The sequence below is a fragment of the Lonchura striata genome, chromosome 24 (genome assembly GCF_046129695.1).
Source record: "Lonchura striata isolate bLonStr1 chromosome 24, bLonStr1.mat, whole genome shotgun sequence".
Classification (NCBI taxonomy): Eukaryota; Metazoa; Chordata; class Aves; order Passeriformes; family Estrildidae; genus Lonchura; species Lonchura striata.
In genome coordinates, this window is record NC_134626.1 from 2573143 (window position 1) to 2593441 (window position 20299).

General features: G+C 44.1%; 1 protein-coding gene across 4 annotated transcripts; it reads right to left on the reverse strand.

Moving 5' to 3' along the window:
• Positions 1-103: 103 nt before the first annotated feature.
• On the reverse strand, positions 104-20004 carry NADK (NAD kinase). Of its 4 annotated transcripts, XM_077788127.1 has the most exons (13): positions 18995-19412; positions 18105-18142; positions 16021-16236; positions 13120-13203; positions 10077-10206; positions 9526-9634; positions 9185-9270; positions 8832-8934; positions 7861-8012; positions 7167-7266; positions 5591-5748; positions 4413-4495; positions 104-3263 (listed from the first exon to the last, which is right to left on the reverse strand). In XM_077788127.1, the coding sequence occupies exons 3-13, from the start codon at positions 16191-16193 to the stop codon at positions 3116-3118; spliced, it is 1326 nt and encodes a 441-aa protein (XP_077644253.1). In that variant the 5' UTR covers positions 16194-16236; positions 18105-18142; positions 18995-19412; the 3' UTR covers positions 104-3115. The 4 variants fall into 4 exon arrangements, with proteins under 4 accessions (XP_077644253.1, XP_077644252.1, XP_077644255.1 ...); XM_077788126.1 differs by lacking the exons at positions 18105-18142; positions 18995-19412 and adding an exon at positions 19904-20004; XM_077788129.1 differs by lacking the exons at positions 16021-16236; positions 18105-18142; positions 18995-19412 and adding an exon at positions 15409-15578.
• Positions 20005-20299: the final 295 nt, after the last annotated feature.

Below are 20299 nucleotides of genomic sequence, written 5' to 3' on the forward strand. Positions count from 1 at the left end.
GATGCCACTGTCCCATGAGAAGTGTCAAACCCCACACAATTCCAAGCAACTGATTAGGAATTCACAATTTTATATTCTCCCCAATCAAAGGCAAATCGACCAATCCAACTTTACAAAAAGGTTTTATTGAAAGGATTGAAAAATATTTTGTTTCTCAACAATATTTAAAACCAAGTTTTCAATGTGTTAACAATATGTAACAGGATTTTTCATCTTTTAAAAATTCAGTACACTGTTTTATTCCATACTACAGTTGGTAACAACTTCTCCAATTTCTACCACAGGGTATTTTTTTTTTTTAACCCACCAAATTAATTTCCCAGCTTCCATTTTGGCCCTTTGTAGATGAAAGGATTTGTAGGTGCCAGTGACTTACAAAGCCTTTTATTAAAAACTCTTAATCAGCAAACCCCCATTTTTTTAGCACAGTTTAACCAAGTTATTCTGAATAAGCTACATTAGCAAAACGAGGTTTTATTGCCAATGAAGTGAGGTGCATTTCAGGATTTTTCTGGTTCAGCTCCCCCACTCCTGGAGCAGTTTAAATGCAGAACTCCAGGGCTGCTCCAGCCTCACTCTCCTGCAGTTTGCAGATTAAAAGCCTTGGAAAGGGACTTTGCACACTCAGATCAACTTTGTGATGTGTTAACACAGCCCAGGCTGTGAAAGCAGCTGGGCCAGGGAGAACCAAGGCAGCTTTTGGAGGAAAAGCCAGGAAAGTCACTGAGCCAGGGCTGCAGCTCTGCCTGGGCTCAGCAGCCACCCAGAAAATGCCTTTTCACAGCAGGAATTGTGTACAAGCAAAGCTGCAGCAGCCTCAGAGCCAGCAATGCAGGTGATAAATTGAAAGAAGAAATTTCAAGCCAACCCCTAACGTAGCTCTGAAGTAGTTCAGTACACTTTGATTACAAATTTAATTACCTGTGCACTCTGAAAATTAAAAGTTCGGCAATTTAGTCAAGAATAGCTTTACTATTATAAAAAGCATAAATAAAAAGTGCTGAATATAGTTTTATCTTTAAAAAAATACTAGATAAGGCTCATAAATCATTTCACCTCTGCAAAATGATTTTCCACCCCACAGTGTGCCTAGAACTGTTCATTCTCCACTCATCCACACGTTTCTCTAGACACCATAACCCTGTTCCTTCTCTCAATTATTGCATGTTTAAATAAAAATGGTTCCAAAGCAAAAAAGCCTGACACTTCTCTAGTTCAAAAAGTAACCAGTTATCAAATAACTGAATACTCTGCTTAGGAAACCCGTAAGCAGCTTCAAAACAGTGATAAAACAATTACTGCAGATTCAAGTGAAAGAGAAATCCCAAAAGCTCCCTGGATATTCTCCAAGATATCCCAAAATCCATCTGGTTTTGACCAAATCAAACCAAAATTCTATTTTACAGAATGTACAAACCAAGTGTTAATTTATACCAACATGCTTTCAATGCGATTTCAGTCGTTAGCCAAGAGTTTGCTTCTCTTTTCTGGAAAAGTGCTCTCACCTGCATTTCATGAGCTCAGCCCAGGGCAGCATCCAGAAGGGATGAGACATTATTGAAACCACCAGAGGACAACAGGTCAGGCAGAGTTTGGAAATGAACCCATTTCCCATTTCCACTTTGGACCACAGAAACAACGTAAGACAATCATGAAAAAAGGTTCAGCAGAGATTCTCCCTCCGTTCCCAAGGAAATCCCACCTCAATCAGGAAATTCATTCCTTGGCAAGGTTCTGCCACAGGCATTGAACAGCTCCTGTCCCTTCCTTCAGTGAGCGATGCAGCAAGACTTGAAAATGCTGAAGTTTGGATAAGATGATCAAGAGACTGCACCACAGTGAACATAAATGTAAACATTATCCTTGGGTTTGCTGTTTTGCAATTAAAGTACAGTACAAACCCTTTCCCCCCTACCCCCAACCAGTTCTTTTGTTGGGGTTTTTTGTGGTTTTTTTGTTCTTTCATAAAAGCACATACAATAAAATATGTACAGAGAGAAGTTAGAAACATTTGAAAGCATCTTAAAAAAAGTAAATGTGAGACTTAGAATATCTTGAGCGTGCTGAAGGCACCGTTGCTACTCCACTGGGAATGTGTCCTCTCATTTCTCCAGCCCACCAATGCAGAATCCCACCCTGGATTGCTCAGCACCAAGAGCTGGAAGGTATCCATGGAAGTTGAGGGCATTCAGGACCTAGAATAGGATATTTTCTTCAGGACAACAGTGAATTCAGTAGTAATTGAAGTCCAGATTCTTCTTGAACACTTGGAGAATTATTATTATTATTATTTTAACATGATAGTCTCTAATGCTACCATTTATCCCAGGGAATCAAACAAAAATAATTAAAAAAAAAAACCAACACATGGATGATTCCCACCAAGAGGAAGTGCAGAGCTGTGAATTAGCTCAGCTACAAACCCAGAATAATTAATGTTCATCCCTGCTGTTTGTGGGTATTCCCACAGTGCTGACAGCCAAGGGTCAGCCACTGCTCAAATGGGCACAAGAGAAAGAAATGTATATATAAAAAATATATATACTTTTTATTACTAGTTCCATCTATTAATAAAAAAACATCCTTTGTGGGTGTTTCTTCAGTGTGTCACACTTGCAAGTAAGAAAGTATTTTCTGGGCAAGGTGTATTTAACAAAGAGGAGCTTTTCTTTTTTTTAAAGAAAACTTCTCAGAGCCTTTCTGTTCCTAGTAGTGTTAAATGGAGTTAAAAATCTATCAAATGAAAGATTTTAATGCCACTTTTCTGCTGCCACTTTTCCCCGGTGTAGCTACATTCAGCCTACCATGGAACTGGTAAGTCAGAGGTTACAATCAAATCTGCAGATGTGGTTTTGGATAGCAGTCAGGAATGATCCACTCTCAGACTGCTCATTTGGAAGGAAATTCCCATTGGATTAGAACCATCAGAGCCTTCCACTCCCACTCGTGATGGACAGGAAGGAGCAAACCCTTCCCAGCCCCAGCAGCTGAGGGATATCAACCACAACCACAAGGCAGCTCCGGGGCGGTGCCTGCACCCAGAGCTCCAAAATCCAAGCAGAGGGGAGGGATTCTGCCACATTCCACTGCCAGGAGCCCTGCTGGGCGTGGACACTCAGAATTCTTCTTCCTCCACGGCGAAGTTGTTCTGCTTCTTGCGGACGTTCCAGTGCAGGCACTCGGCCAGGCTCTCGAACCAGTCGCTGACGGGGTCCCGGAAGCAGATGGAGGGGAGGGGGTAGCAAGAGGTAGTGATGCTGATACTGCAACAGCACAGGGCAGTCAGGCAGGGCCAGCAACAACGTGAACAACCCCCAGGCTGTCCCCACCCAGCACGGCGCAGATTTACTGCCAAACAACAGCTTTCCATCACCAGCGATCACAGCTACAGCTGCTCGCAGCTGGGCTTTGAACAACCAGCCAAGCTCTGGGGACGCTTTCTGTGACACCTCCACGGCATCCTGCAGCCCCTGGCATCACCCACACAGGGACAAAGGGAACCCAAGGCACCACCCTGGCCTTTGGGTTTCAAGTTTTAAGCAACAAGCCCAAAAATTCCAGACTGTAACCAAGGGCCAAACCCTGCGTTCGAATCTTTCCCAGGCACCTTTCAATTTCAAGTTTTAAGCAACAAGCCCAAGGATTCTAGAGTGTAACCAAGGGCCAAACCTTGTGTTTGAATCTTTACTGGGCACCTTTCAATTTCAAGTTTTAAGCAACAAGCCCAAGGATTCTAGAGCGTAACCAAGGGCCAAACCTTGTGCTTGAATCTTTACTGGGCTCCTTTGTGGATGCTCCGAGCTCAGAGGAAATAAAACCTGCTCAGGATGGAGGGTTACACCAGCTGTACATTTCCCTTCATGGCAACTTGTGTGGGCCAAGAGGAAAAAGTGCATCCTGAATAACCAATCTGCCAATCTCCTTCCCAGAGCTCCTTTTAACATCTCCACCACACAAACAACACAAAACTGAGGGACTTCACACCCTTCTGCCCACTCAAGGCTGCAGCAAGCGACCAGCACCACTCCCAGTTAACCCAGTTTAACTCACATGGAGTACTCCAGCACCTCTGCTCAAGGCAGCTGCTGTTGGTTTGCATCTCTCAGAATTCCTAAGATTTATCATGAAGTTAAAATTTACAGAGTTTTCTAAATATATGCCCATCTTCCTTGCCAAGCATGCAATGTTTACAGAGTCTGAACATTTCACTTGCTTTTGTGGGAAGATCTGAAGAACTCAAGTTAGAAATTAAATCCCTTTAGTGCAATTTGTGCTCTAGGAGGTGTTAGGGTTTATAAAAGCTTCTTTCTTTACTGCCAAAATCACTTTTGGCAGATGTTAGAGAATGAGGGAGCTGCATGAATCAGGATTTTCTATACTTAGAGATAATACAATCAGAAGAAAGGTTTGACCTGTCTCCATGGCATATTTCCTGCCTCTTCCTTCCATCAAACGAAACCCACGCTGTGTTCCTGGCATCTGGAGAGAGCATAATCTGAAAAACAGGAATGGTCCAAAACTCAAGAGCAAGGAACAAACACCTCCTCCACCCTCCCTCTGAGTGCAGAACCGAGTCCTTAGAATTCCACACTTGCACTGGAATTCCTCAGCTGTCCATGGCAGCAGTGCAGTAACACCAAGCAAGCTCCAAACCTTTATTTTTTGTTTATAAACATGTTTTTCTATATGCAGTAAATCCCCTTTTTATAAGTACAAGGTCATAACCCACGTAGACCTTCCAGTTCCAGCCTGTCCCTTCCTTCCAGTTCAGTTCCTGTAACTTTAATTCAGTTACAGGAGCTGACTTAGCACTTTTTTCAATAAAAATAATGAAGATAATTCAGGAAAATATATTTTAATACATAATGATTCCAAAGCTGTCAAATTTAGGAGGTTTGGTTCCTGTTTATATTACATTCCTATTAAAATAATTAACTACCACTGGCCAGTAACACCCACTGAAAGTGTAGGCTGAGAACTGTGCCATGAATAAACATTGAATTTATGTTGTAAAACAAGAACAAAAAGTCCAGAACACACTCATTTCTCAATGCTAATCCTCTAACATCCCTAGGACAAAAGGAGAAAGGAGTTCTTGGAGTTCTTCCTTGCACAAGAGTATTTGTCCAAAATACCCATTAACCAAGTCTATTTTATATCCAGTTATTAAGTCTTTTTTCTGCAAGACAACGTTAAAAAAACTAAATACTGAATTGCAGATAGTGCTACCAGTATATACCGAAATCTGCAATATTTTTGCATGAAAGGAGAAGTTCCGATTCCCTTCATTCATCATTTACAGGCACTTTAGCCAAGATTATGGAACATTTTTCAGAATGCAAATATAGGAATTCCCATTTTGTAGAATGCTACAGAGTTACAGTCCAGCAAGAAAAGTGTAAAGGATTCCACTTACATTAAGTGTGCAAACTCTTCCTAAGGAAGGCACATTCTTGAACCAGACTTGGTCTGACCCTGCCCAAAGTGAAAGGAAGCAGGAGCCACACGACACTTCCCACCCCCCTCACATTCCTGTGGCCACTCCAGAAGCTTTTAACCCACAAAGAGAAATCAAATGAGAGAAGCCAACCTTGAGTTCCACTCCAGCAGGAACCACGATGGGTCTGAAGGACAGGGAGTGGGGGCAGATGGGGGTGATCATGATGGCAGGGACGTTGGGGTGGATCATGGAGGCTCCGGCCGCGGCGGCGTACGCGGTGCTGCCGGTCGGCGTGGACACGATCACCCCTGGGGACAGCAGGACAACAGGACAGGGCCATCAGCTCTAAAAACTGCTCTGAGGGACACCAACAAATCCCACCCTCACCCCTGGGGACAGCAGGACAACAGGACAGGGCCATCAGCTCTAAAAACTGCTCTGAGGGACACCAACAAATCCCACCCTCACCCTGGGGACAGCAGGACAACAGGACAGGGCCATCAGCTCTAAAAACTGCTCTGAGGGACACCAACAAATCCCACCCTCACCCCTGGGGACAGCAGGACAACAGGACAGGGCCATCAGCTCTAAAAACTGCTCTGAGGGACACCAACAAATCCCACCCTCACCCCTGGGGACAGCAGGACAACAGGACAGGGCCATCAGCTCTAAAAACTGCTCTGAGGGACACCAACAAATCCCACCCTCACCCCTGGGGACAGCAGGACAACAGCTCTGAAAACCAGGGATTGCTCCGAGGGACACCAACAAATCCCACCCTCACCCCTGGGGACAGCAACAGGACAGGGCCATCAGCTCTGAAAACCCCTGGGGACAGCTCTGAGGGACACCAACAAATCCCACCCTCACCCCTGGGGACAGCAGGACAACAGGACAGGGCCATCAGCTCTAAAAACTGCTCCGAGGGACACCAACAAATCCCACCCTCACCCCTGGGGACAGCAGGACAACAGGACAGGGCCATCAGCTCTAAAAACTGCTCTGAGGGACACCAACAAATCCCACCCTCACCCCTGGGGACAGCAGGACAACAGGACAGGGCCATCAGCTCTAAAAACTGCTCTGAGGGACACCAACAAATCCCACCCTCACCCCTGGGGACAGCAGGACAACAGCTCTGAAAACCAGGGATTGCTCCAAGGGACACCAACAAATCCCACCCTCACCCCTGGGGACAGCAAACAGGGCAGTGCCATCAGGATTAACACTCAGGGATTGCCCTGGGGGACACCAACACATCCCACGCTAGGAAAGTGAACCTCTCTCCTTGGATTTCACAGCTCAACTGCAGCCCAGCACACATAAAGTGAGAAACTTCCCCCCCTGACCCTGCCACGGGTTTCAGGAGTTGCACAAACTCAGGTTACACAATTTTGTAATAGTGACTTTCATTTTTTTTCTTTAAGGGTAAGAGCTTTAAAGATTAACTCCTTTCGTTCATGAGTTGAGACTGCTTGCCTTCAGCAAATCCCAGATTTCCAGGCCAATCTTTTCTGAGCTATTTCTTACCCTTACCATGAAATGCAATATCCCAAAAAAGAGCTGCTTGCCCTCACATGCCCATTAAAACAAAATCTTTCAGCACTTAAAGCTTCACTATGGGAATGAACACACCTATTTTTTGCACTGATGTTTGCTGTTTCCAGGAGAGAAAATCCCCCAGGAAAAGCCTGGGCCTGAGCTGGGCCAGGTGAGCAGCACTCACCATCTCCTTGCACTGTGGTTATCAGGTGCCCATCCAGGAACACATCCACGTTGGACAGGTAGGAGGAAGGGCCACGATCCACCACAACTTCATTGAGGACCTGCCACGACAGCAAACGTTACTCCAGCCCGCTGCTGCTGCTTGGCAATGAAATAAATGTCAAAAAAATACACAGGTTTTCCAGATCTCCTAAAAATTTGTGCTGATTTAGTACCTGCAAATTAAAGTCTCTTTACACTTCTGTCCTATCGAGTGCCAGTTGAAGTTTAAGAATTGAGTCGTGAAGATTTAATTAGATTTCATTCTTAACTTTAAGAATTAAGTTTTGAAGTTGAAGAATTAGTCCCAGGAGCTGGTCACTAACAAAGTGCAGGGTTTTTCTTCTCATTTATAAAAACGTTTTGTGTGTCTGACTTCAGAACTACTTCTTTGTTTTCAAAACAGAAGGAAGGTTAGACTCGAGCTTGGAGATGCTGTCCAGCCTAAACAATTCTGTGAAATTATTTCTAGAGCAAAGTGTGAGATTAGCAGCTGTGACTGCACAAAGGAAATGTGTGCAGCAGCTCCTCAGCATTTAGAGCACCCTGGGAGTTGGAGCAGCAAGACCCAGCCCCACACTGCTGGGGGAGAGCTCTAATGAAACAAACACAAATTACAAATATATTGGTTTTTTTGGCTTGTTTTGCCCTCTGACCTGATATTGCATAATTTGTTTGCCCACTTCTTTCTCCAGGTTTGCAGACACAACTCCATTCTCCTCTATCCCATTCTGCACTGTGGGTTTCTCCCTGTGCTCCTTCACCACCTTCACCTTGAGCCTGCTCCGGAGAACGAGAGCAGCGTTGCCTGGAGGGGACACAGGGAAAACACACAAAAATGAGATGCTGGCACAGGAAATAACCCCAGCAATGACTAACACACTCTATGAAATGCCATCCAGCTATTCCTGAGCTTTCAACATTCCCAGTTTCATTCACAACATAATTGGCTACACTTGGCTGAAGCTCAAAACTGATTTTTAGTAGCAACGAGCAAAAATCAAAGCCAAATTTCAAGCCAGTCCCTTTCCACTCTTCTTATGATGTAAAAAGAAAATTTAAATTTTATATAGAGATGATTAAAATGGGAAAACACTGTTGGGCTCATGTGATCTTCAGTAAGACAAAAATTAAGCTTAAAGAAAATTAAAGTATTAGAAACATATATTGAAAGATAATGTTCTAGTGAGAGTTTTGGACATCTTTTCAGGAATCTACTTTGGATGCAATTCAAATAACCTCATATTGAAGAAACAAAGAATTTACTTCCTCAAATATTTTATTTGCCTGCCTTCTCAGTATTTAAACACTGCACTTTATTTCTATGCTTAGTTGCCATTTAACATAAATTCTACATTATCTTACACTTATTTACTCCATAAAGTTATTTCTTAGCCCTTTTTCTTTACAGAGCAGTACAGAGAGCAGCACTGTATGGGTCAGTGCAATACAGAACTTCTGGTAATTTAACATACATTTCTGGTAATTTAAGGCACATTTCTGGTCATCTAAGATTTCTCTTAATTTCAGATACATTTCTCAAGTTTCAAATCTTAAGGGCCAACCTAAAAGAGTAGATTAAGAAAAAGTAACAAACACACACCACAACTTGTCCCCTTAAATTTACCTTCTATAACCTGAGTGACTTGGGACTGAAAATTCTCAAAATTAAATGGAGTAAGAAATCCAAGGGATCCCAGATGAAAAGCCATAACTGGAGGTACACTACCCTATCAATAAAGAAAAGAGTTTTAAAGCAATCCATACTTCAACTATTTGCCTGTAAATATTGTAACTACTGATGAAACTTCAACTGTGTTTAATAAAAAACAACACATTTGACATTCTTTTCACAAGGTAAAAAAGAGGGAATGAAGAACAAAAGACAAATGCTGAACTCAGCAACAAAGAGGGGGAAAAAACACTTTTAAATACTTCCAAAGGGAATGGTTTATGGGTTTATTTCCCATAAGAACCAACCTGGAAAAGTGAAGAAGCATAAAGTAAGGTCCCATCTCCTCCCAGGCATATGATAAAGTCAATCTGATTGGAGATATCATCATAGTCTAGGAGAAACATTGAGATAAAAAGTTTTGAATTAAATTGTATCCACAATTTTAATTGCCTAACAAAAATTAGGAAGATAAATTACAATTTGCAGCATGCAAACATTCCCTCACAAATATACAAAAAAGCACAACTAAGATGTAACAACTGTCTACAAAAGGCACAAAAGTTTTACAAATTCAACCCACCAATTAAGAAAACACCAAGACAATAAAATACACTCCAACTGTCCTTTCAAGAAATCATTTCCATACCTTCTCTGAAGGTGCAAAATTTCTTCTTCACTGGTCCAAAATTCTCATCATTAGCTATAGCAGGGTCTTCCAATACTTTTTTTTCTACATACACTATCATGTTGTTCTCCTGAAGAGAGAAAATAAGCTTGTGAGTGACCTCCTAACAACACATTTGACTCTCTCCATAATTTCCATTAATTTAAGACATAAATAATATTTACAGTTGTGTTCTGCATCTGCTGGGTGTTTTTAATGTGTGGTCTGATCCTGATGAGAATTTTGCAGCATGCACTGACCATTTAATAATTTAAAGTTTGGAATAAAGATTACATGATACAGCAATGTTTGCTCAAGGCTTAAAGGTTTCAGCTTTTTATATCCCATTTGTGTAATTCAAACTGCAAACAGAATGAAGTCTTTACTCATTTAATTTTAAGCTTCATACTGATCTTAACTTCTGCAAGAAATTTTAGTACACCCAGTGGCAGTGAGTATGAAGATTTGATTGCACAAATTCTGCACAGAATCAGCAGGTGGAGAAAGCTGAGGTGTAATTTCTATTTTCTCACCTCGGTGAGGTACACACAGAGCTCTTTGAAGGGCTGCAGCAGACTGGCATCACGGATCTTCTTAATCACAAGGACACTCTTGGGAGGTTTGTTCCATGTCAACCGCTGGCTTGCTGGATCCTGAATGTGCCTGGGGGACAAAAAAACCCCCAAACATCACCACATTTTGGTGTGACACTGGTAAAAACACATCCTCCAGGATGGGGACACAGCTCTACACACCAGGGCAGGGAAAGGCAATTATTGCCATTGCTGTGATGTTCCTGAGGGAAAAGCAATAATTCCCATTGCACTGATATTCCTAAAGGAAAGGCAATAATTCCCATTGCACTGATATTGCTAAAGGAAAGGTAACAATTCCCATTGCATTGATATTCCTAAAGGAAAGGCAGTAATTCCCATTGCATTGATATTCCTAAAGGAAAGGCAATCATTCCCATTGCACCGATATTCCTAAAGGAAAGGCAATCATTCCCATTGCACTGATATTCCTAAAGGAAAGGCAATCATTCCCATTGCAGCAATGTTCCTGAGGGAAAGGCAATAATTCCCACTGCAGTGATGTTTCTGGGCTTTACTACATGCAGGTGATAAGACAGAATTAATAATTCTGGTCCCTACTGCCCTGTGAATGACCTTTGCCAACAGGGACCTGGAGAGAAGCACCACAAAAGCTCTCAGAAAAAGTTCCTCAACTGACTGACACCACTGCTTCCTCTTGTTTTAGTGCTGACTCGAAGGGGAAACATTCAATTAGGGTATCTGAAAGAGTCACAGCATAATTATTTCCCCCATCCAATACTCTAAATCAAACAGCTTAATGTAAATTTAAAATTCATTTCATTTCAGTGCTCACATTTGGGATACAAACACAGCAGGAACTAAAGGTTAATGCAGGGCTCTAATACCAATAATGCTGACAAGAAGTAGGGATTGCAGCACTGAATAAACCCAAACTAGCACCAACTTCATCCAAACAAAAGCCACTCCACCTGTTTCAGCTGTACTCACCAATTCCATCCAGTTCTACTGAATGAAAAGTTATTTGTAACTTGCTTTAAGATCTTCATGTTTTTTTCCAGGGTTCAGGCAAAAGCAACAGCTCCAAATAAAATAAAAGGCTGAGGCTTTTATCAATTATTAATAACTGCAACCTCAGAAGAATACATTTTTCCCTGAAAAATGTTCTTTTTCTTCTACTGAAGATTTCAATCAGTTCCAATAAAAAGTTGTGAGACTTTACAAAAAATCCTGTATAAAACTTGTATTCCAGATCCTCCAGGCAAGGTTTCATAAAGAAAATCTCATTTCAAGAAAAATAAACAGGTATTTGATTTCCTTTTCTCTCAAGAGCATAAGCCCCTGATCCTTTATTCGCTGAGTATTCATTCATCAAAAAGCTGATTTGCAAGTTCTAGAGCTGCTGGTTGTATTGAAAGAGGCACCAAACCTTCCCTAACTTAAGCCTGCATATAAAAACGATGATTTTGTTACAAATAATCCCTCCAGTGAGGAGAGTTTAAAAACATTACCCACAGCAGAGGGGAAAAAACACCAACAAGGTTTTGCTTGTTTTTAAAACCCACGAAACCTCGTGTGCAGCAAAAGTAATTTACAATTTGCTTTTCAAACAAGTCCTTGCCTTCAGCAGCCTGGAGGCAGCTCTGCTCCCAGCCCTGCCTGCCCAGGCTTTTCCCTGGCACAATCCTGTCCCTGTCCTTATATCCCCGTGCTGGGCCAGCCCCTGGGAGGAGCAATTCCCCAGGTCAGGTGGGTAAACACAACCTGGGCTGGCTTTGAGCAGCATTGCAGCACCCCAGGGCTCTTTACAGCACCACAGGAGAATGAGGAAGCTCGGAGTTGCCAAAAGGAGGGATCCGTGTTAGACTTTCCCAGGAAAGGGTTGGATATCACCAGGAAGGATACAGTCTACAGAAGTAGAGATTTGGGCAAATAAATATTGACTGCAATGTCTTACAGTTAACTGGAAGAGCAATTAAATAAAACTTTTTTAAAGGGGGGAAAAAAAAGCACAGACTGGTTAGGGTTGGAAGGGCTTTAAAGCCCATCCAGCCCCACCTTCCACCATCTCAGGTGGCTCCAAGCCACGTCCAGTCTGGTCTTGGTCACCTCCACGTGGGGAAGCCACAGCTCCTCTGTGCCAAGACACCCCAAAACCAGGAATCACTACCTTGGTTAAACCCTGAATTTCCTCACCTGGCCAAGTCAGGACCCATTTATTAAATATGTAACACCTGTATAGAAAGCAACACTTTATGCCACCCAAGCTACAAAATTAAAATGTTTATTTGCCCACTAAGCAGAAACCAGCCCATATTTCCACATTTATCAACAGTCTAAAAGCAAAATTGCTTTAACTGCAAGTACCAGAGACCAAACAGAAAAGTTGAAAGTACAAATTCAAACACCATCACCAAGGGAGGGAGAAGGCTTCCCTCAGATTTCACAGCACACAGAACAGTTCCTCTTCCTCCCCTTTTGGTACAAAAAAGAATTTTTATTGAACTGGAAGTATGAGAGTTGCCCTTTTAGACAGCAAACTATGGACTGCAGGCCATGCCAACTTGGCAAAGCTGACCCCAGGGTGGCAATCAAGCAACATGAAAACCTCAAAAAACCAGGTAAAATCCAAACAGTGCTGAGGGAGCTGGTGTGAGAAAAGGAGTCTCAGGGGTGACCTTATCCCTCTCTACAACTCCCTGAAAGGTGGCTGTGGTCAGGTGGAGTTGGGCTCTTTCTCCAGGAAGTGACAGAACCAGAGGACAGAGCCTCAAGCTGTACCAAGGGAAATATAGGTTGGATATTAGGAAAAGGTTTTTTACAGGAAGGGTGATAAAGTTCTGGAACGGCTGCCCAGGGAGGTGGTGGAGTTGCCAGCCCTGGGTGTGTCTAACAAAGCCTGGATGTGGCACTGGGTGCCAGGCTTGAGTTGAGGTTGGAACAAAGTGGAATCAGTGGAAAAGCAAAGTGGTTTCCTTTGCCACAGAAGGAGCACAGTGCCACTGATGGGAGGAGTACTCACATAATCGTTTTAGGATTCTGCAGCATGCAGGCCTTTGGTCCAAACGTGGTCACTGGGCATGGTCCATGCAAAGAGCGTGTTCTCCTGCAGGCAGAGAAAATAATCAGCGAGTGAGAGAGATGTGCTGACAAACTGGGGCTGCTCAAACACCAAACCCTCCTTTGAAGCAGCTGCACAAAAGCAATACAGGGCAAAGTGCATTTCTTAAACCTACATGTGCTTCCCAGGCAGGGTAATTTTACAGATCTCATATTTCCAATGGCTGCAACAGTTCCACTGCTGCAGGCACATGAAAAACACTTCTATTCTGTGTTTCTCAAAGCACTACCTCTTACCTAAAAGCACATTTTTTAGGAGGGCTGAATGTGGTATAAATACAGCTAAAACAGCTCAGTGAGTGCTCGTCCCCTCACTGAGGGCTTTGGGTTTCCCAGTGTGTGACTTGACAAGGAGCTCTCCAACACCTCCAGATGTTTTTAGCATGGTCAAGTCACAGTGTCTTGGTCATTTAACACCCTTAATAAATTAATCAAACAAATTCTTCAACTCTAAGGCACATGGAGATTTGTATCTGCAGTATCAGGCTGCAATTTTGAACAGGCTGAAAAAGAATTGCTGTTTTCCCCCATTTATTTCTCTAATAAAATATTTGTCTTAAAATAAACAGGGACTCTGAGGTGTCATTTATCCTCAAAATTGAATCCCACCAGGACACAGGATTATTCCTGGCTCTAGGATGAGATTATCTGGATAAAGTCAGAACTTTTCTGCCTCACCTCTCTCCCAAACTCCTCCAGAAAAGCTGGAACTGGGAGCAAAACTTGCTCAAGCCATGGAACTGTTGAAGCATTATGTGACTGCTATTAGAATTATTCTATTATAAAGAAGGGGGAAACATTTCTTTCCTGGGCTTAATTCAATCACATCTTGCTTGCAACAATCATCACTGCAGAGCCTTCTCTTGTGTGTTACGAAGTAGCTCAGACCAGCCTGATGACTCACTCTGAGAGCTAAAAATCCCTCAGAAATCTAATAAAAATCAAAACCAGATCACAGGTTAAAAGTATAATTAAGGAACAACAGCAACATCTTATTTGTTCCTTGCCTCATAAATATGCCAGTCTCAGATTTGAATTCCAGTAACAAAACCAGAATAATTTCCTTTCCATCTGTGACTGACCAAGTCAGGTAAGAGCACTACTAAGTGTTTAAAAAACACATTACTAAGTGTTTTATAAAGTTTACCTTATTGATATTAAACAAGAAAAATGAGCAAGGACTGACATAACAAGAGATTAACATGTCTGTCAATAAGGGCAAAGGAATGATAAGTCCCTGTCTACTTGTGAACAACTACCCTTGGCATTAGGATGGTTAAATAACACCCTGGCAGCATCACCTCCCACTTCTTGCTCCACTCCAGCTCTCCCAGATAACTGTGATTTTTGCCCTTTCCCAACACAGGTTATTATTTGGTGCCACTCCCAGTAATTGGCCAAATTCTGTTCCCATGTGAAGCTTTAAATATCCACATCTGACCTCCATGACATTCCAAAAGCTTCCTCTTCAAGCCCTAATTAATAACCGGTGTAAATTCTCCCTGAGATTCTACATGGTTATTAGTGCTCAATAAAGTGCTTGAGTGAGCAGAATTTTAAGTTATTCCTAGTCAGGCTGCCTTTGCTCAGAATGAGCAGCAATGCCCTGGAAATTCTACATCTTTTAGGGAAATCTACTTATCAGTTCTCAGCAGCTGGGCAGCTACCTGGAGCTGAACAGCACAGAGGAAGCCTGAGAGGAGCACTTCCTGCAAAATGCCTTGAGACCATTTAGCTCTGCAGTGAACACAGCCAGAGAATGACTGCAGAGCATCCTAATGAAGGAAAATCTCAGAAGCAATTACCCTGATTCAAACCCACAACAGACACAGCACTTCTGGCTGAAAAGGCAGCTGTTTAGCTAGAAAATAATCCACAAAAATTTAGACCACATGGTCTTCTATGTAGATTGACTGAAAGATTTGAGTAGAGAAGGGAAAAACACCAGTTTTACAGCACAATTTAAATATCAAGCCTTACATTGGCCATACACACATCACCAGAGCTCCAACAGAGCACAGCCCTCAGAAAACACTTCCCAGAAGCATCAAATACACTGAACTACAAACACAGAGCAGTTATTTACCTAACCTTTCAAGGCTTTTAGTTTGCCTCCCTTCACCACAAACCCACCCCCTGTGCCCTTGAGCCTCACCCGTGTGTTCTCTTGCCTCCCAAGAACATTCCTAACCAGCAAAGCAGGAGCTCTGCACAGGAATTCCATCTGCTGAGCAGCTCCCTCGTGGCTCTGCCCATGTTTTAGGGACGGTCCCAGCACAAGGAAGGTGAAGTCCTGCTGTGCTCCCACAAGACCAAGACATGGCGCTGCCCCTGCCCGCTGTTCAGTATTTACAGCGGGTCCAAAGATCACCAAATCAGAAGTTCTACCCACCCTGTCCACATGACAGGAGCCTTGCAATGAGGTCAGAAAGTTGGCTCCAAAAAAAGAATGGGTGTTTCTCACTGCTCTGAAACCGCCTGCAAACACTAAGTAACTTTTTGCTGCCTCACGCACAGGTTTTTAACACACAGCACTAAAGCACTGGCTTGAGCTTTTGTAAAAGTCTAAAGAATTGTCTCTACTGTTGACTGATTATTTGTTGGAGACTGTGAGCTCTGCAGACACCTGTTTTGACAAGCCATGAAAACTTTGATTCTGAGTCTGCTCTAAGTCAACACCCCACCTTCGTTTTGAACCTTCCAAGGCACTTAAGACTCTCTCATAGCCATATTAAAAAAAAAAAAATAAAATCGAGTTTATTTCATATATTATAGCAGCAAGGGGAGGAAGCAGGGGCCTCACCTGAATTCTTTGGTGCTTCCAAGGGCTGGTGAAGCTGACAAACTCCGTGACTTGGCTCGGCCCCGGCTGGTGCTGCCCCACTCCTCGTCGCCGTGACACGCCGAGCAGTGGTAGGCAGAGTCTGAGCTGCCATCAGCCCTGCTGGCACACAGCTTCTCCCGACTCATCTCCATGCTGGAGCTGCAGGAACCTCAGCCAGAGAGAGAAATCCAATCCCTGCGGTGGAGAGGGACAGGCAAAACCTCAGCGTCCGCAAAGGTAACGGAGCTTTCCTTTAAATTCCAATTATGGGCTCAGCTGGCTTAAAGAAAAACAGAAGATTTGCTATCAGTCCCTCCTCTCTCAGTAGATAACATGCTGAACATCAAAAAATTACTGGAGTTGTGCTTAACATCAAGAAACTCCTGGAGTTGTCCAGAGATGAGCACTGGTGCCAAGAGGAGACGGTGCTTTGAGCCATTTCCCTGCTTTCTGCAGCTCCTGCTCTGTGCTCAGCACTGCTGACCAAGGTGGAGCTTCCCCAGGGCCCCCACAGTGGTTTTTATAATTGTTTTTCAGCAATTAAAGTGTTTTCAAGTCCCTGCAAGAAAATCTGGAGGAGCATGTTGCACTTAACACAGTTCACACACACTAATAAAGATTTCTCTGAAGAATCTGGGAAGTTCTTCAAGGTAATCAGAAGTTCCTGGAATTAAAAATTACCAGTGTGTTCCCAGACTGAGAAGAGGCCCAGCATAGATTTGTGTCTTCAGTTACACGAGAGATAAAATTAATTTATTTTAGCTATTAAAAAAAAAAAAAAAGCTTTAAATATGTGCCAAGGAATCAAGGCACAAGAAAACTATAAAGTCATGAAAAACTATAAAGTCTCTTATGAGGTGATACATATATTGAATAGATAAAATAGAATACTCTAAGAGAAAAAAAAAAAAAAAAAAACCCAAAAAAACCCCTGTCAGATAATGCAACAGAAATAACCTTAATAAGCCTTAGCTTTTAAAATAAAAGAGGTTAACACCAAGCTGAGGAGAGACAAAAACAAGCTGGAGAACAATACCTAACTTAACTGATTTTTGACAAATTTGAGAGATGATCCAAAACAAACAGGACAAAGAAGGACAAATATGCAGTATTTCAGTTCCACGAACAGCCAGCACAAATGAGAGATAAACAGCTGGTTAGAGCACAGCTTTGCAGACGTAAAAAAAAAAAAAAAAAAAAAAAAAAAACAAACCACAAAACCAAAACAAAACCCAAACTTGAAATAACTGCAGAAGTTGTAGAGGTCTTGTGGGCAAGTTCTCGTCATTACTTGAAGGAAGTAGAGAAGAAATCTTATCAGAATAAAAATAGAAACCAACTTTCAGTGTATGAACAAACACTAAACCATAAACAAATAGTATCCATGAGCGTGCAGCCCAGAGGAACAGCACATTCCTCAAGTCAGTTGATTCCAACACAGGGGGAAAAAAGTTGGTTCAGTAAAAATTTGCAGATGTTTTTTCCAATGGTTTCATCACTTTGGATGAAGCTCCCACCTCATCCTGCAGAGAGAGGTACTAAACATTGGTGCAACCACGAAAATTGTTTGTGGCTCTGGGAAATCATCACACAACGAGCAGATCTGGGGTGAAAGTTCCCAGAGAATGGCAAACCCCCTAACTTCACCACAACTCCAACGTGCAAACAACAAAATGCAGCTGTAATTTTAGACTCATTACTAAATTAGACAGCACTGCCACCTAACCAAATTAGAAAGTGCTTTAGCTCCAGCTGTAGCTTAGGCTGACCTGAGGAGAGCATCACTACAAAGAGGTGCAATTACTGCCAGCCATTAATGATTTATAGCACCCTGCCCTTGAAAGGGACCAATGCTTAACTGGGGGTTGCTCATTGCTGTGTCACTTGTGACGACCACGGCTTGGGAAACAGCCATTGCAACAGACTTGCAATTTTGTCCAGCTAAGATTAGCAAAATATACCTCTATTTTTAGACAATTCAAGCTCATATATAAATTTCGTGCCCATAAGTTGAGCAAGGGAGGCAGAGAACAATAATTTATGTAATAAGCAAGAAGTGTTACCATGTGACTTTGACTGAAGAATGTTCATCTGACAGATGCTGACAGTAAAGAAAATGAGATTAGCACAGAACTGGAAGTAAGAAGAGTACAGACATACTAAATACAGCCTAAGAACTTGATATTCCCTCCATGTAATACCTTCCAATTCAGGATGTTTTAACTACAGCTTACACCATGCACTGTTTAATTAACATTCCCTCACAAGACCTTTATTGAATAAGCAGACTTGACATAGGACAAAACTGCCACTGAAAGCTTCCAGGATTGGATCCAAAAAACCTTTAAGCACATGGTAACAAACTAATGAAAAGGCTGCTCTGTTTTAAATCATGCCCAAAATAAAAACAACACAAGAAAAGCAAATATTTAAATGTCCAGCACTGCACAATGGAGGACAACTGAGAAAGTGTCAACATTTAACAACAAATATCTATGATGGTGACAAAGCAGCCAGGTGAGCCACCACTCACATGTATCCAACTCCAGTTTTGCTGTAGTTTCCCATTTCTAATTTCACTCAATGTTCCCCTGAACAAGAACTTCCCAAGGGTTTCATCAAACCTTTATACAACCCCATGACATCCCCCAAAGGAGCTGCAAGGCTGCAAATCACCCAGGGATTTAATTTTATTTTATAACGACCATGCTTGTAAGCTGTTCTTTCGTAACGAACTTTTCCTGTTAAATACCCTGCCCTAAGTCATCCTGGTTAAAGGATTACTGTAGGGTCCATCCCGACAAAGTCCTCCCAGCGCTTTAACCCCCCTCTAAGGCCGCAGCATTTGTACTGATTTCTTAAAAATTATATCAATAATTCAAAACTCATTTTGCACTTTATTACTGACTTTCTCTTGGGGCATAAGAGGACAATGTTCTAAACAAAACTGTACCTCTCGTCCCATTGCTACAGAGCACTGTGTGCTTGATCACTGTGCTCTGTGGAGCTTTCTTTTGTTGGATTTTGCTGAATAAAGCACTCCAGCAGAGGAGACGTGCCTATGACTCTATCCCGAAGGCACCAAACCCCCTCTCACACACACAAATGAAGAACTCCATCAGACAGACAAAGCTTGGTTTCGTTTAGAACTTCGTATTCCAGGGAGCCTGCAGAAAACCAAAACCCCTGCTAAAACCCGGCAGCCTAGCAGCATGCACAATTTTAGCTTTTGACAACACACCCAAATGCTATTTCCACCAAAACCCGGGCAGTTCGAGCATCACGTGTGCGCTGCCCAGGCAAAACAAAACAAAAATCCCTTCGTTAACCCTTCCTCTGCCAGCACGGACCGGGCACGAACCGCCCAAACCCAGGGCCGGACCCTCGGGGGCAAACAGCGGGGCCGGCCCTGCGGGAAGGGTCATCCTTCCCCGGGGGCAAACAGCGGGGCTGGCCCTGAGGGAAGGGTCATCCTTCCCCGGGGGCAAACAGCGGGGCTGGCCCTGAGGGAAGGGTCGTCCTTCCCCGGGGGCAAACAGCGGGGCTGGCCCTGAGGGAAGGGTCATCCTTCCTCGGGGCTGCCCAGGGGGATCCCGCGGGCTCTGCCGGAGCCAGCCCGCAGGGATCAGGGAATGCGGGACTTAGCACACACACGGGCACGGAGCGGCCCCGGCGGGGACCGGCACCGGGCAGGGGACACGGGGACCGGCACCGGGCAGGGGACACGGGGACCGGCACCGGGCAGGGGACACGGGGACCGGCACCGGCAACACGCAGCGGGCGGACAGAGCGACGCGCACCGCGGACACACACCCGCTCCGCTCCCCCCTCAGGGCCGCCCCGCTGGGCTCCCCCGACTCACGGCGTGCTCAGGGCCGGGCCCCGCGGCGGCGCTGGGCGCTGTGAGGGGCGCTGTGAGGGGCGCGGGGCCGCCGGGCCCGGCGCGCCTCCATCGTCCCTCCCCGCCGCCCCGCGCAGGCGCGCTGCCGCCGCGGGCCCGGCGCGCAGGCGCGGAGCGGCGCGGCTGCGCGCGGTGATTAGCGCTGATTAGCGGTAATTAGCGCTAATTGGCCACGGGTGCGGCGCGGGGCGGCTGGGTGGGCTGTGGGTGCGTAGCGGCTGCCTGAGTGGCCGGGATCGCATCGGGTTATAGCCGCGGTGGAGGTGCCAGCGGGGGACGTGGGCAGCGCGCACGTTCAGCCAGCCCAAGCCCCTCACGCCGCCGCATTCCGGCCGTAGCGCGCCCTCATCTCCAGCC